Genomic DNA, 17954 nt, shown 5'->3' with positions numbered 1-17954 from the left:
CCAATTAAGAATCCCCAAATGTATTAGAACTGAGTTTCATGAACCAACTTAGAGCAGAAACACTAACCCAAGTAGTTGAAATTCCAGACCAGAAATTGGAGCCTTAATCCAGAGTTGACTATGACTACATCCCCAGATCTAGTAGATTCAGCTCAATACTCACGACACACTTCTGGACTTTCGTCTGATCCATCCTCACAGTCAGCATCCCCATCACATTGCCACCTTCCAGGCACACAATGTCCATCACGGCATGCGAAGTCAGAACTACCACATGTTTTTTTAGCTAAGAAAATAGAATCCAGATTAGTACAAAACCCTAGGATGGTTAAACGTATAAGTGTTCTTTAAGCAACTGGATTCTGTCAAAGTCACCTGTTTGTACACAAGGAACTCTATGGAAGTTTGCTAAAAATCTAGTTTTTCACACCTCGGGGTAGATTTTTAAAAGGTGTAATTAAAAGTATTTAGTCTGTTGCTGCTTTTAATTCCACACTACACAGGATAAATCTGTAACCGAAGCTTTTTCTCTTAGTTTTTACCCTCCGTCCACACTAAAACGGCGTTTTTGTCCCCTGAAACCAGAGCTTTTCAGAAACGCTCTCCAGGGTGTGTAATTTTGAAAACGCCGCTTGGCTGGAGCAGTGTGGACGGGGTAACCGGAGAAATCTAAAAATGCTGTCACGTTGTGCCAGAACAGATGGTGACGGCAGTGCACCATTTCATTGTTTTCCTGAATGCAACCTAACAATTTCAGAACAGAGGTAATGAGACTTGTAGCCAGAAGAGTTAGAAATGTACTCACCAAATACTTTGACCCATAACTTACTGAATAAATAAGTATACTCACTTTGCCCTGTTTTCTGTCCTTGCTTGTATGAAGGTAGTTTGCCTATTTATGCAAGTACTTCTCTGACAACAGATGTATAACAGCCTAATGTAACATTGTATGGAAATACAAGATAATACTAATGCAGACATGTTTTACACATTTAACAAGGTACTTTATTAATGCAACAGAGTTAGTCAGTTTCTCAATGTTCGTCGTCAGCCAGGTCATACTGTCCGTGAACTCCGTCGGTTGCCTCCATACACTCCAGTATTAGTTTTAAGTTTTAAGTCCTCCTGCACGAGAGCCAACAGCTATCTGTCGTTTAAGATTTTCTAGTCTGTAACTGCACAAACGTGCACTTTCACAGCGAGATTTGACACCAAACGTGTCACTTGTTTTCGGGAGATGTGTCCTGTGCTTGCGCAGTAGGAGGAGATTCGCTGAAATCTCCGTTTTTAACGTGGACAGAGATTTTTTTTAAAACGCATAGTGTGGACGCCTATCGTTTTTACATGAAACTGGCGTTCTGAAAATTATCCGGTCTAGTGTGGACATAGCCTTAGATTTCAGTGGGGGCGGGGGGGGGGGATTGTTGTTCACTGCAATCCATTTGCATCAGTTATCAATGCAATACTGCTCACTGTCTACCAGTAGCACCCTGAAGGGAACTGCAAATAATACAAAACATTTCATATTCAACAAGAAACATGTGCATTGACTTCAGATAATTTTAGGAAAGATTTATTTGAATTAGTACTCAAATCAGTGTTAAGTAAATTACAAAGCTGCAGGCAAACTACTGATTCTGTAAGTAACCCTCAGATGAAATTCAAGAGGTTAAATATGCAAGTTCTTAAATAAACCAGTGGGTGATTTGTAAAACCAATCAAGATATTCAAGATCAGCAATTAAAATTAGGCATTTAAAGAAACTACCCCAATCAGCATTAGATTATAACCCTTACTGCATGGAGAAATCAGGAGTGACTTATAGAAAACAGGAGTTGTCATGTTGATGACCCGGTCATCTGTTTGATATAGTGACTACCTACTCCTTTAAGGGTTTTGTTTCGTGGAAACCATGATAATTTCATTAATTTACCACACTTCCTTTGTCACAGTAATTATTTACAACTTCTCAGATTCAGACTTTCCACTGCAACAATCACCTTTAATCTTAACCCACCTTCAGTTCTTTCTGCAAGTTACCAACTCCTAGCTGCAGGGGCTAGATTTGTAAATCACCATTTCAGATACTCATCCTGTACTGGTCACTTTTCATCATTTATTGCCGCTGTTTTACACATTTATACTACTGTTTATTTTATTATAACAGAGCAGGAGATCACAGATAGAGTTGGAGACACTTGCTTATTAGTAATTTAGCAGAAGCCAATAAAAAGAAACAAAGCAAAAGTGGAGCAGCTATTGTGGGAGTGGGCCAGTGTTAGAGTGGGGGCTACAGCAAGAACAGGCAGAGGCTCCAAGTTTCTAGTATTTCTTTTCTCCCTTTGTCTAATAGTATATAATTAATGCATTAAGAGTAGATCTAGGGTTAATGGTATGTTCTTTGCGTGAGACATGGTGACTCTGGGAGACTGCCAGTCTCCCTGATACTACACATACATGAAGTGCATCAGGCTGCAGCTCAAGATTGTGCCAAGGATGACCTTTGGCTCACACAGGAGAATGAGGTGATAGATAGGAGCTACAGGGAGGTCGTCACCCCACAAGTTGCAGGAGGCAGGTAGCTGGGTGACTGTTAGGAGAGTGAAAGGGAATAGACAGCCAGTGCAGAGTGTACCTGTGGCCATTACCCGCAATAATAAGTACACTGCTTTGGATAAGTACAGGTGTCCCCCGTTTTACTGAACGTTCGCTTTACGACACCTCTCTGTTACGAAAGGCCTACATTAGTTACCTGTTTTTGCTAACAGAAGTTTTCTTCACTGTTATGAAAAAAGGCAGCGCGCGCGCTGAGCAGCCAAGCTCCTCCCCCGGAACTGCATTCTAGCCGGCATTGCTTAAACACGTGTCTGTGAGCATCTGTGCTTTATCTCGATTTATTTTGTGCATCCATTAGCAAGATGCGTTCTAAGACATCGGAAGGCCTAAAAGAGCGTGTAAGCATGCTACACTTAGCATAAAACTAGACATAATTAAGCATTTCGATCGTGGTGAACTAAGTAAGTACATAGAGAATTTGGCTAAGGGTTTGTGGAAGTTAACGAAGATGATGTTGAAGAGTTTTTGGCATTCCATGACCAAGAACTGACAGATGATGAGCTGATGCGATTGCAGGAGGAAAGGATAACAATCGAAACCGAACGCAGTAGCGAATGGCCTGAAAGTGAAGTCATTCAGGAACTGAACGTGAAGCAATTGCGTGACATTTTCGCTACAATTGACAATGCTGCAATGATTGCAGAAAAGTACGACTTTAATTTTGAAAGGGTGCGTATGTTTAGGGCATATTTGCAGGATGTTTTGAGTGCTTACAAAGAACTGTATGATACAAAAATGTGCGAGGCTAAGCAGTCAAGCACACTGTCGTTTTTCAAGCCTTCCACATCAGCCACAGCAGATGACGAACCTCAACCTTCAACATCGAGGCAGGCAACACAGAAGAAGGTGAATTGCCTGCCCTGATGGAAACAGACAACGGTGAGATGACACCCCAGACTCCTCTACCTCCCACCACCCCAACCTCTGACGACTCAGCCTAACACACCAGTGTGCTCGCTATCTTCCCGATTTCAGTAAGTGAAACTACAATGGACGTACATTATTTCTACTTTATATAGGCTGTGTGTTTTTGTGTGTTATTTGGTTTGATTTGGCAGCTTCATAGCTTAACGGTTACTGGATTGAGTGCTTCTGCCGACAGCTCTTGCGCCGAGTGTTTCTGCCGACAGCGCTTGCGTGAGATTTTCTTTAAGGTGGACAGTGCTGCAATGATTGCAGAAAAGTATTCCTACTTTACATAGGCTGTATATTAATCATATCATTCCTGCTTTTACTATATGTTACTGTTATTTTAGGTTTTATGTGTTATTTGGCATGATTTGGTAGGTTATTTTTTGGGTCTGTGAACGCTCACAAATTTTTCCCATATAAATAAATGGTAATTTTTTCTTCACTTTACGACATTCCGGCTTACGAACTGTTTCATAGGTACACTCTACCCTCGGATAGAGGGGGAAACCTGTATACTGCTTTGGATTACTTTATGGGGGGGGGGGGGGGGGTGGCGGGGTCAACCTACCAGGGAAGCTGCAATAATCGGGCCTCCGGTACTGGGTCTGACTCTGTGGCTCACAAGGGAAGGGGGTGGGGAAGACATGCTGTAGTGATAAGGGATTCTATAGTTAGAGGAGAGGCAGGAGATTCTGTGAATGTGAAAGAGACACCTAGATGCCAGGGTCAAGGATGTCTCAGATTGGGTCCAACGCATTCTAAAGGGTAAGGGTGAGCCGCTGGAAGTTGTAGTATGTATTGGTACCCAAGACATCGGAAGGAAAAGGGATGAGGTCCTGAAGAGAAAATATAGTTAGGTAGAAATGGTGAAAACAAGACCTCGAGGGTAGTAATCTCTGGATTGCTGCTGTGCTACATGCCAGTGAGGGCATGATTAGGATGATTTGGCTGAGGAATTGGTGCAGGGGACAGGGTTTCAGATTTCTGGATCATTGGGATCTCTTCTGGGGAAAGTATGGCTTGCACAGAAAGGACAGGTTACACCTGAACTCAAGGGGCACTAATATTCCTATGGGCAGGTTTGCTAGAGCTGTTGGGGAGGGTGTAAACTAATTTGACAGGGGATGGGAACTGGAGTGACAAGGCTGAGGATGGAGCAACTGCTCTACAGGTAGATGCAGTGTGCAGTGAGATTGAGGAAGAACAGGCAGATAAGGCAAAATTGCCATCAGTGGGAGGAGTTGAAGTATAACATGGGGTAAAATTGAAAAGGATGATGAATACAGCATATATTTGAATGCACATAGTACACAGAATAAGGTAGATGATCTTGTAAAGCAGTCAGAGATTGGCAGGTATTACATTGTGGGCATCACTAAGTAATGGCTGAAAGAAGATTATAGTTGGGAAGTTAACATCAAAAGGATACACCTTATAATCACAAGGACAGGAAGGTAGGTGGAGTGAGAGGCTAAAAAAAAGATAAATGAGCCACGGAAAAGGCAATTCTGGATTGGGTGTTGTGTAATGAAGCAGATTTTATTAGAGAGCTTAAGGCAAGGAACCACTAGGAAGCAGTGATCATGACAGAACTTACCCTGTGATTTGAGAGGGAGAAGCTAAAGTTAGATGTATCAGTATTGTAGTAGAGCAAAGGGACTACACAGGCGACTGAGAAGAGCTGGTCAAAGCTGGTTTGAGGGGACACTAGCAGGGAAGAGAGCAGAACAATGGCTGGAGTTTCTGGGAGCAACTCTGAAGGCACAGGGTAGATACATCTCAGAGGTATTCTAAAAGGAGATGACAGAGAGCAAATAAGAAAACAAAAATTAGTGGGAAGGTAGAGGAATGGAATGCTTTTTAAAAAAAAAACTAAAAAGAGGCAACTAGAAAAAAAAAGAAAAGATGAAATGTGAAGGCAAGCTCCCCCGCCCAGATAGATAGAAATAAAAATAAAAGATTAAAAGAGGTGAAAGTGGATATCATCCTGCTGGAAAATTACACTGAGGGAGTAGTAATGGGAAACAATGAAATGCTGGATAAACTTAAGTATTTTACGGCAGTATGCCAGAAATTTCCAGAGAGTCAGGGAGCAGAGACACGTGTAATTGCTATCACTGAAGTGAAGGTGCTTGGAAGCTGAACGTTGGTAAGTCACCTGGAACAAGTGGACTACGCCCCAGGGTTCTAAAAGAGGTAGCTGAAGAGATTGTGGAGGCATTAATGATCTTTCAAGAACCACTAAATTCTAGAATTGTTCCAGAAGACTGGAAAATTGCAGCTGTCTCTCCACTTCTCAAGAAAGGAGACAGGCAGAGGAAAGCCAAGGTGAAATCTTGCCCAGCAAATCAACGTGAATTCTTTGAGAAAATAACAGGCAGAAAAGACAAAGGGAAGTCTGTGGATTTTCAGAAGGCCTTTGACAAGGTGTCGCACATGAGGCTGCTTAATAAGACAAGAGCCCGTAATATTATGGGAAAAATACCACCATGATTGAAGGTTGGCTGACTGGCAGGAGACAATTTCAGAATAAAGGGGACCCTATTCTGGTTGAATGCCAGTGACTACTGGTGTTCTGCAGGAGTCATTGTTGGGACAGTTTGTTTTCATATTATGTCACTGATTTGGATGACAGAATTAATTGCTTTTTGACGAAGTTTGCTAATAATACCAAAATAGTGGAGGGGCAGGTAGTTTTGAGGAAGCAGGGAGTGTGCAGAAGGGCTTAAAATTCAAATTGGCCTCAGTTGAGCACAGGGACAAGTAAACCTCATGGAGCAGCGAGCCCTACCCCGGCCCGTCCCTCGCCTTCAGCCTCAACACTGACCTTTTCAATCTGGCCCGGTGTTTAAATCAGCTGAACAGCAGGTTGATCCTTACTCTCAGACCTGGGCCTTGCTCTCAGGCCTGGAACCTGCTGCCTCAGTTTGGGTCATACCCAATCTTCCCAATTCAGCCTTGTGCTTAAAACAGTCAAACTTCAGCTTATTCCTCACTCAAGCCTAACCCCACCTCCTCAACACCGCCTCACGCCAGCTCTACCGCTTTGAGTCACCTCCAAGTTCCCTCCTGCAGCCAAACATTGGCTCATTCCCCGTTCTCAGGCCCAGGCTCTGCCACCGTGGTTTGGCCCATATACGCCACACTACAACCATCCTGCGACTTTGAGACTTCAGTTCACGCTGCAGAAGTGCCAGGTTGCACAGGTGGTTCAAAAGCTCATCTCCAAAAGGGAAGACACAGGCTATTGATTGCAGTGATCGTTTTCAAGAAAAAGGGTGATTAATGAAGTATTTAATAGTTGTGCTTGCTGTCAGCAAGTCTGTGCTGCTGAAGCTCAACATCTTAAATTTGGACTTGGATTGGGAAAACGGGCAAAGACGTGGCAGAAAGAATAGTGTCGAGAAGTGTATGGTCATACACTTTAGTAGAAAGCACAAAGTTGTAGACCATTTCTAAACAGGGAGAAAGTAAAATCCAGAGGAGCAATGGAGTCCTTGGAACAAGATTCCCTAAAGGTTAACTTGCAGCTTCAGTCGGTGGTGAGGAAGGCAAATGCAATCTTGACATTCATTCCAAGAGGACTAGAATCCAAGAGCAAGGATGAAATGCTGAGGCTTTAAGGCATTGGTCTGACCGCACTTGGAGCACTGTGAGCAGTGTTGGGCCCTTTATCCAAAGAAGGATCTGCTGGCATTGGAGAGGGTCCAGAGGTAGTTCAGGAGAATGATTCTGCAATGAAAGGGTTAACATATGAGGACTGTTTCATGGCTCTGGGCCTGTACTTGCTGGAGTTTAGAAGAACAAGGGGGACCTAATTAAACCTTACTGAATATTGAAAGGGCTAGATAGAGTGGGCGCAGAGAGCATGTTTTCTATATGCGGGAGTCTCAGACCAGAAGACAGCCTCAGAATAGAGGGACGTCCATTAGAACAAAAACAAGGAGGAATTTCTTTAGCCAGAGAATGGTTAATCTGTAGAATTCTTTGTCGGACTGCTGTGGAGGCCAAGTCATTGTTAAACTGGAGGTTAATAGGTTCTTCATTAGGAATAATAATGAGTCTTGATGGAATAGCAGAGCAGACGCGATGGGCTGAACAGTCTAATTCTGCTGCTATGCCTTAGTGCCAGTAACATTATACTGCCTTATATCAACGTGCTCCTTGCATTTCATGTCAAACCGTCAATCTTCAGGCCACGCATCTCGGACTTTTGCTAATATTATTTTGTGACGCATGTCTTGGATTGTAACTACAAGAGTTGCATGTGACTATATATACCATGTTTTGCACCTTGGTCCTACAGGAACATTGTTTCATTTAGTTGTCATACATGCATAAGGTTGAGTGACAATAAATATGAACTTCAGTATTAAAGTTTTGTATTAAAAGGATCAGTTTCTATAGAAATATCTCACAGTATTACCGGTAATTGGAAACAAACATTAGAATATCAATAGCTTCAAACTGAGAGTCTCAGTACAATGCCCAGCACAAAAAGTGAACCACTCGTTTACAGACTTACCACAGGAACTTTCGTCACTTCCATCACTACAATCTTCATCACCATCACATTTCCACACTGTGGGGATGCAACGGCCATTTCTGCACTGAAATTGAGATGACTCACAGGATACTTTAGAGCCTTGTAAGAAAGAAGGTACACACTATAATTAAACATCTAATTCAACGAAAACAAGTGCTGACCTTAGCATTATTTTTTGTACCGCAGGCCACTTGATCACTTTATCGTTGCTCATTTTAATGCACTTAAATTCTTAATAACTAGGCATTATTCATAAACTTGTGTGTTCGCTGATAAAAGCACATTTGCATTAAGACATGCTCTATATAACAAATGCAAGTAGAGAAAGGAAATTAATTCTTATTAATTGGTAGTTAATCTCAAACTGGCTCTAGAACATGCTGACAGCTCCTAACCACCCCGGAAATTGGGGTCCACTTGCAGCAAGCACCATAAAGTAATCAGATGGCAGCTTTGCCAGTCAGTTCCATAATGTCCCAAGGGGACAGAACTACTGACCTCATCCCTTTTGTGTTAGCACCAGTGGAGTCCCTCATTTGTACACAACTTTATATCATATAACCATATAACAATTATAGCACGGAAACAGGCCATCTCGGCCCTTCTAGTCCGTGCCGAACGCTTACTCTCACCTAGTCCCACTGACCCACACTCAGCCCATAACCCTCTGCTCCTTTCCTGTCCATATACCTATCCAAATTTACTTTAAATGACAATACCGAACCTGCCTCTACCACTTCTATTGGAAGCTCATTCCACACAGCTACCACTCTCTCAATAAAGAAATTCCCCCTTGTGTTACCCTTAAACTTTTGCCCCCTAACTCTCAAATCATGTCCTCTTGTTTGAATCTTCCCTACTCTCAATGAAAAAAGCCGATCCACATCAAATCTATCTATCCCCCTCATAATTTTAAATACCTCTATCAAATCTCCCCTCAACCTTCTACGCTCCAAAGAATAAAGACCTAACTTGTTCAATCTTTCCCTGTAATTTAGGTGCTGAAACCCAGGTAACATTCTAGTAATTCTCTTCTGTACTCTCTCTATTTTGTTGACATCTTTCCCATAATTTGGTGACCAGAACTGTACACAATACTGCAAATTTGGCCTTAACAATGCCTTGTACAATTTTAACATTACATCCCAACTCCTATGCTCAATGCTCTGATTTATAAAGGCCAGCATACCAATAGCTTTCTTCACCACCCTATCCACATGAGATTCCATCTTCAGGGAACTAGGCACCATTATTCCCAGATCACTCTGTTCTACTGCATTCTTCAATGCCCTAACCATTTACCATGTAAGTCCTATTTGGATTATTCCTACCAAAATGTAGCACCTCACACTTATCAGCATTAAACTCCATCTGCCATCTTTCAGCCCACTCTTCTAACTGACCTAAATCTCTCTGCAAGCTTTGAAAACCTACTTCATTATCCACAATGCCACATACCTTAGTATCATCTGCGTACTTAAATCTATTAGAAGTTATAATGAATTAAGGCAAATTTGTTTTGAATTGAATTTATTACTTACATCCTTCCCCTACACAAGGAGCAAAAAAACTTTACGTTTTGTCTCCATCTAAATGTGCAATCTATAGTAATTTGTAATAAATAGTATGTACAACAGGACAGTCAATACAGCATAGAAATACAGTTGTATCAGCGTTTTACACCTACACCTAACATCAAATGAAGATGTTTGGAAATAATGGAAAAAGCGAGCCATCAGGTTAATGGGGCAGGGACCATGTCGCCATCACTAGCAGTTTAGTCATTGATTGCCCACTACACCACCCCAAATATGCCAGAGCAAGGCCAACAAGGCACTGTAGCCCAGTTCCCAAAGAGTAGCACTATACACATTCTGTAAGAAGCTAACATGACATGGGTTGGGTCCAGCTTGACCAGGCCAGACGGCCAACAGACTTGGTCACTTTAAGGCAATAGAAGGGAAATAAACTGGTAGATGGGCTTCAGGAAATTTTGGCAAATGAAATTCAAAATAGAGATTGGCAAAGTTATCAGCTACCAACTGCCTGGAGCTGCAAAAAAAAAAAAAAAAACGAAAACCAGAACTGAGACATAACATCTTAAGTCAGTGATAGAAACTCAGGTTATGTCGAAGCAAACTGTTGCTGTTATAAACTTTAAAAGCCAGCTCGTTCTGGTACAGCCTAGGAAAGCCAAATTCAATAGTTTTACTTAAAATAGTTCAAATAACTGTACTGTGTTTCAAAGGATTGGGTCCATTGGAATACTGAAAGATGGTTAAAGCCAGAGAAGAGGGAGAGTTAAAGCAGTTATCCTTGCAGACTGGGGTGTTTTCAGAAACAGCACTACTTTGGTTTCAGACCTGTTCCAAACCCCTTGCCCCCTGGGTTTCTATTGATACTACAGGTTAAGTACCCCCTTATCCAAAATTACACAATCCGAAAACCTCTGGAATCTGAAATTTTTGAGCGCTGGACATGGTGTCACAAATGGAAAATACCACAAGGCACTGGGAAGGTTAACCACCGATGTGCAGATCTCTGCACATTAGACAGCTCTGAGAAGCATCTTCACATGTAATGAACACAAGTTAATGAAATCATTTTCAGAAAAAATGCACAAGCTGAAAAAATTAAGATCTTGATCGTGTATTGAAAGTATGGATTTAACAGTGAGGTGAAAATATGCCACTTAACAGTCTGCTGATCAGAAACGAGCAAGTTTATCACAATGAACTGAAAATTGAAAGTAATTATGAATATTCAGCAGGCTGAATGCAGAAATTTAAGACATGACATTAATTTTTTTTAAAGATTTTAAAAAATCTTTAAATTTTTAAAGCTAAAGCACTGCTGATCATGAAGATACAGAAATTCATTGATCTTGGCAAACTCATCATCACTGATTAAAACTGAACACCAGAACAAGTCTACAGTTATCTTGACGACACTTCTTCCCACTGTCTCCTGTAAAATGCTTTTCCCTTTTCGTAGTTCCTGCATCTTTGCCACATCTGGTCCTCTTGTCCTTAACTACCATCCCATGAGCCTCTGCGTCAAACACACCATTCTCTTCAACTTCCACCACTGGGATCCTACCTCCAAACATCTTTATCTCCTCCCTCTCTCCACTGTCCAGAGATTGCTCCCTCTGTAATTCCCTTGACCATTTGTCCCTCCTCACTAATCCCCCTCCCAGGACTTATCCCTGCAAGTAGCCAAAGTGCCACATCTGCCCATTCACCTCCTCCCTCACCTCCATTCAGGGCACCAAACAGTCCTTCCGGGTGAGGCAACACTTCACCTGCAAATCTGCTGAGATCATCTACTGTGTCCAGTGCTCAATGTGACCTCATTGGTGAGACCTGTCGTAAATTGGGGGACTGCTTCATCGAGCACTTCTGCTCCATTTGCCAAATTATCTTGTCTATATCTTGGCCAAACATTTTAATTCCAATTCCATTTCTGACATGTCAACCCATAGCATCCTTGTGCTAAGATGAAGCCACCATCAGGGTGAAGCAACAACACCTTATATTCTACCTGAATAGCTTCCAACCTGATGGCATGAATATCGATTTCACCTACCAGTAAAAGAGAGAAAAAAAACTCCCTCTCCTTCCCCTTTTCCTCTATTCCTTCTCTGGCCTCTTACATTTTCTTACCAAGTCCCCACCCTCCTTCCCTTTCCCCTCTCTTATTAGATTCCTTCCTCTTCAGACATTTAGCTTTCCTAACCACCTGTCACCTTCTAGCCTTCCTCCTTCCCCTCACCCCACCTTTTTCCGTCCTGGCACCTCCTCCCTTCCTATCCAGTCTTGAAGGGTCTCAGCCTGAAACATCAACTGTTTATTCATTTCCATAGATGCTGTTCCTCCAGTATTTTATGTGTTGCATTAGATTTCCAGCATCTTCAGAATTTCTCGTGCTTGCAAGTCTACAACTAATTGTTTTTATACCTTACATATTGCAAACCCTAAGTAAAACAAATACTGTGATCTTTTAATCTAAACACAGTATTGCAGGTGGAGACTGAAAGCCTGTTGTTGTTGTTCAACAGCTGATTCAGGTGTTCTCTCAATGTTGCTGTTGTTACGCTGCACACATTATAATTTCATTACTAACAGTATACAATAATTTTCACCATTAAGTACATGTGTGATGTACAAGTGTCAGACAAAGACTACTTACTGGTGGCATGCAAATTCACAGTTGTGCGTGGTGATCCCAAGTCATCTCATTATATATTCCAAAATCCAAAAAATAAAATTAAGTCCGAAACACTTTAGGCCCCAGGCATTTCAGAGATAATAGGTACTCAACCTGTACTTCCTAACCAGAGACGTTTCTTGGCTGGTCCTTTCCATGTCGCTCACTTTCACGTGGTCTGCCCAAAACCTCCTTACCTCCAAGTTTCATGACATATTATATTGGTTATTTGTGCAAGACCAGGGTGAGCTACCTCAACAACTATTGCTCACATCTACTGTGATGAAGCACTTTAAGGGGTAGTCATAGCTCAAATTTACTACCCAAGCAAGGACCTGGAGCTGCTGTAATTTGCCCGCCACCACAACAGATCTATAAGCAGACAAAAATCTGACTTGATCTCCACTTACCCTTGGATCATCTGAACAACAATATCTACATTAGGCTGCTGATTACTCCACTACAGTTTGCTATTCAACACCATCACCCCCTCAGTACTCAACAAGCTTCAAAATCTGGGCCTCTGTATCCCCCCCCCCACCCCCACACTCCTGCAACTGGATCCTTGACTTCCTCAGAGAGCAGTCAGTGCAGATTAGTAATAACTTCTCTTCGCTGATAATCACAGGCACACCTCAAGGACTGTGCTTCACCTACCATTCTACACATTACTGTACAACCAGGCAAAGCTCAGACACCACCTATAAATTTCCTGTTGACACCACCCCTGCTGGCAGCCCATAATGTTCTGCCAAACCTTTACCCTACTCCAAGGTCTAATTCTTTCCTCCCGCATAGGCCTTCATTGTTCTATCATCCATGTGTCTAAAAGTCTTAAATCTCTGTAATGTCCCCACCACACCTGACAGCATAAAAACTGACCTCCCCCCCAGACTTGCCTCCTGTCACCTTAAAATGTCTGTCCAGAATTCCATGCAAGTATTCCCTAAATAACTTGCACATTTCCATCATACATTCCCCCCTTTGTCCCAGTACATTTGTTCCCAATTCACACTCCCAAGTTCCAGTCTAATTGCATCACGATGTCTCCATATTGTCTATTCCTACGGCAAAGGTCAGGGAGTTGTGGTCACCGTCTCTGATATAGTCACCCAGAGAGATCTGACACCTGACCAGGTTCACTGTCTCGTGCCAGGCCATTCTGGATCTGGTTAGCAAATTTCTACAGGTGCACAGTGGACAGCGTTCTGACTGGTTGTATGGAGGCTTCAACGCACAGCATCGAAAGAGGCTGCAGAGTCACAGACTCAGCCACCTCTGTTGTGATCACACACCTCCCTACCAAAGAGGAAATCTTCAAAAGGTGCTGCCTCAAGAAAGCAGCATCCACCCTTAAGGAGCCTCACCACTCAAGAAATGCCCTCTTCTCATTGCTACCATCTGCAAGGTACAGGAGCCTGAAGACCCACACTCAACATTTTAACAGCTAACACACCACCATCATATTTCTAAAGAGTCCATGAACACCATCTCCCCATTTCTGTTCTGCAGTTTTTAAAATGGTAATTCACTGTATTTTTGTCTTCACTACTGCCACAGAACAACAGATTTTACAGTGTCAGTGATAATATACCCGATTTTCATTTACAAACTTGGCCATCCCAACTGTACCCCTCACCCTGCTATTTTGAAGGACTTGTATTTGTTTCTCCAACACTTGCATATTTTCCTGGTCATCTACCCCACTCAGCAGTGTTTTGGGGAGGGGGCGAGCACCTTCACTTTGCTGCCAGCTTTATTCCCATTGCAACATTCATGGGACTGTTCAATCCTCAGTTTCTGGTCTACACCTTCAGCTCTTCATGAAGTCCCATACGATGGACTGAAGGAACTGCCCTAAAGCAGCAAGGATTGACCTTTAACCCCTTCCACAATCTGGGAATGGGAAACATTTCTGGCAGGCTAAGCAGCTGCTCACTTGTGAAGTGCATGGAGAATCATTGCCCGCAAAATGATGATTCATTTGATGTACAAGGGAAAGCCTCCATTTGTCTTTATCAATTCTTTAGCCATTGCCCTTAGGTTGCCGGCATCCTAATTTTTCAAGTGTCATTATAATCCTCAGCAACTTCAAATAATCAGCCTTTCTTCATACCAACAATCACGCGGGAATATAGTTAATTGAGCAAGTGAACTTTTATTTACATGCTAACTAGTGGTCTGAGTTAAGTACTCGTTATTTGCAACTGGCACCGAAACAGTCAAAGGGAATGAAGATGGCCTAATTTACCTACAGAAATTGTATTCCGCAACAAAGAATTGCCCAGGGAGCGGGTTGTGTCCGAGGGTCTGTTTGTACAGAGTGCAAAAATGTTAACGTGAAGGTCATTAATGATTTTTGGCAAATCTAAAATGTAGTTCTTACTTTAAGTGCCGTTTCACGCGAAATGGGAATTCAGGGGAAAACGCCAGCATGAAGTTTATGCACAGGCCATGCTTCAATAAAAATCCCTGGAGGAAGTGCGGCACCGAGAGTTACCATTGGACAGTTAGTACAATTCGCTGACCAATCGCTTTCAGAGGCGGGTCTGCGGTTCAAGGCATCAAATAACAGAAGCAGGAATCGAGTCCAACACGGTAACCTTCACGGTGTACTACACCACAAGTGGGACACTAGACTAGAATGGCATGTTCCGCCTCCCTGCCTGTACTGACCCATATTTCACAAATTTTCACTCCAGCCAAGAAATATAAGGCCTCAACCCTTTTATTTCAAGAGACAGTCGCGACGCGTTTGAAGCTACAATTACAAGGTCAAAAGTGAGGCAAGACTCAAGTTCAGGGCAAATACTTAAAAGTTTAACGCTCCAATTGTTATCAAAAAGCAAACCATGCGCAAAGCAAAACGAGACCTCACGCGTTTACATTAACTACACTCAGAAGTTGCTGAAAGGGCAGGTGGAGGGGCAAACCAGTGAAGAGGTTTCATTTACTCCCTTGCGCCTTACTGCGAAGAAAGACCTGAATGTCATCAATGGCACACCGACATCAAGTCCACTGTAGCAACTTCAACATGTGCACTGGTTCATTCACGTCTTATACCTGCGACTAATTAGGAACCCAATCTATTCATTGGACATTGCAACGCTGGCGAGGGCTTGCATCATACCGCTCAGGTTAGGGAGCAGGCACACCTCATGGATTTGCCTTTCAGACTTGCTAAGTTTCCCAAATAACCAGGACAGACAATTCCAAGTTAAAAGAGGTGGTATAAACGTCAGCAGGTGGGACCCATTACAATAATGTGTACGGTACTAAGAAATACATTAAAATTCGAGCATCTTAATCTAGGATTGAAATCAGCAAATTTTAGAATGTTTTATAAATGTATTTAAAATTAACATTTAACATGGTCTCGCGGTTCCCCATTTCAGTCCAACAATGATCAGTATCTTAATTATTCTAAAAGCTTTCCCGCACGATTATGTGTAGTTCTTTTTTTTAAAAAAAGTAACAAGCGATTGTCAGTCAAAAGTAAACGAACGCAAGAAATGTGTACAAGCCCTCGAGACTGTTACAACAAAGACCATTTCAGATGTGCAGTCCGTCACGACCACAAATCACTCAACATTACGGCTTCAAAAGGGAACATGAAAACAGCACGAACCGTTCAGATCCACTCGTTCATGCCAATTTCTAAAGACTATTCTTTCCTTCTCCTGTGGATACGATACTGCCACCTGCGTCTTTACAGTAACCACTCGCTCAGCTCCAAGATAATGGAGTCACTTACCGTTTACTTGTCTGCACCGATAGGAACACGCTGCCAACAGCAGCAAAACCACACGAACAGGAATCATCTCACCGCCTTCCGCCGGCCGAAAGCTAGCCTTTGCTCTCTAATGGTAGTGGGGGGAAATATTAGGTGTATGTGTATGTGTGTGTGTGTGTGTGTGTGTGTGGGAGTTTTTTTTTTAATCCCTCGCTCTATCGGCAAACAGAAGATAGACAGCCACGCCAGAATGACGCAGGGACGTGCTCTTATATCATCCTTAAATGCATTCCCTCTGCTCTCTGGAACAACTGGTTGGTCGGTGTGTGTCTCCTAACCTAATTACATTGTTAAATAACTGCATGGCAAACCCAGACTTGTCGATACTGCTGCTTGGAAACCGGCTGATAATAATCGATTTAGCCGAACGTATTCCGTCCCTCGCACCTTTTCGCTTTTGTCGGTCAATGGCCCTTAGTGCCAATGTGTAATGTACTTGGCGAAGGGGGTTCACTATACAGTTATACCTCACCGTCCTTCTGATTGCGTGCAGCTCGGAGGTAGGTGAAAGTAAAAAGTTTATCTGCATTCCGATAGTCCACAGGTTTGGCCAAGAGGAACAAAATTCTTTGTAATGACTAAAGTTATCTCGTGTCTACCTATGATTAGCAAAACCAGGCTGTATTGTCCATTCTATTTGATGTTGAGAGAGGTAGAAAGCCATCTTGTGGAACGGCTGCAGCCCATGTGAACGTGCCCCATTTTGCAACGGTGCGGGTAAACTCCAGTACCCTAACCCGCCGATGGTGAAGGAACAGCAACTCAGTGGTGTGTTATCCAGGATAAGGAAGTGACTATGAAGTTATGAAGTGTTCTGTTCCTTTTACCTTGACTTGGGTGGCTGAGGTTGTGGGTCTTATGAACAAATCTCAGTGAATTGTGGCCCGTCTTGCCAAAGTTATGGACTGCAGACGCAGCTAGTCAGTCCCGGATCAGGCAATGTTTGAGGTGTTGGCTGGGGTGGGTACTCTTCTATACTTGATGAATACGATCTTTTTGAATGTTGCTAGAGCTGCATTTACCCAGGCAAGTGGAAAAGTCATCCACTATATACTAATGTGCAGGTAATCCAGGGAGTCAAAAGGTAAACTTAGAAGGTCTCTGCAGTATACACAAATTCTAGCCTGTTGTAGCCACATTATTTATTTAGCTGGTCAGTAAAGCTATTGCTAAATGATGACTCCCCCCCCCCCCCCCACTTCTCCATCCATATAACCCCCCCATGAGAGACATAGTGGTGCACAAAATAGAGATGCTGCCTCACAGATCCATTGACCCAGGTTCAGTCCTGACCTCTCATGCTAATTGTGTGGTATTTGCATATTCTCACTCTGACCCTGTAATGCATTTCCCCAAGGTTCTCCAGTCTTTTTTTTGTTTCACATCCCAAAGCGTACAGGTTGGTAAATTACTTGGCGACTGTACATTTCTTTTACTATGTTTGATTAGGGAGCCTAAGGTAAAGGAACACATAGGAGGCAGTGATCATAATTCACCCTGCAGTTTGAGAGAGAAGATAAAGTCAGATCTATCAGTATTATAGTGCAGTAAAGGGAATTAAAGAGGCATGAGAGAGGAACTGGTCAAATTTGATTGGAAGGGGACATTAGCAGAGCTAATGGTAGAACAGCAACAACTGGAGTTTCTGGAGGCAATTCAGAAAGTGCAGATAGATGCATTCCAAAGATAAAGTATTCTAAAGGGAGGATGAGGTAACTGTGGCTGACAAGAGAAGTCATAGACAGGATAAAAACAAAAGAGAGGGCATATAATATAGCAAAAATTATAATATATGAAAGCAACTAAAAATGCAATAGGAGAGAAGAGATGAAATATGAAGGTAAGTTAGCCAATACTATCAAAGAGGTTACCAAAAGA

At 42.5% G+C, this 17954-nt stretch overlaps 1 protein-coding gene and 1 long non-coding RNA gene across 3 annotated transcripts in view; one reads left to right on the top strand and one right to left on the bottom strand.

The window, feature by feature from the left end:
- vldlr (very low density lipoprotein receptor) overlaps nt 1-16217 on the bottom strand; it is a 31134-nt gene extending 14917 nt beyond the window's left edge. For both annotated transcript variants that reach the window (XM_073072314.1, XM_073072323.1), the window contains exons 1-3: nt 16038-16217; nt 8054-8173; nt 164-286 (exon numbers count right to left, since the gene is read on the bottom strand). In XM_073072314.1, the coding sequence (XP_072928415.1) occupies nt 164-286; nt 8054-8173; nt 16038-16104 (310 nt within the window). In that variant the 5' untranslated portion in view covers nt 16105-16217. The remainder of the gene's footprint in view (nt 1-163; nt 287-8053; nt 8174-16037) is intronic.
- Nucleotides 16218-16459: 242 nt separating this feature from the next.
- Nucleotides 16460-17954, top strand: part of LOC140741858 (uncharacterized) — a 36306-nt gene continuing 34811 nt past the window's right edge. The window contains exon 1 of the long non-coding RNA XR_012102145.1: nt 16460-16576. This is a non-coding gene — a long non-coding RNA (uncharacterized lncRNA). The remainder of the gene's footprint in view (nt 16577-17954) is intronic.

Source organism: Hemitrygon akajei, chromosome 2, assembly GCF_048418815.1.
Source record: "Hemitrygon akajei chromosome 2, sHemAka1.3, whole genome shotgun sequence".
Classification (NCBI taxonomy): domain Eukaryota; kingdom Metazoa; phylum Chordata; class Chondrichthyes; order Myliobatiformes; family Dasyatidae; genus Hemitrygon; species Hemitrygon akajei.
The sequence above is the reverse complement of the archived record's forward strand: the minus strand, read 5'-3'. Positions and strand labels throughout refer to the sequence as shown.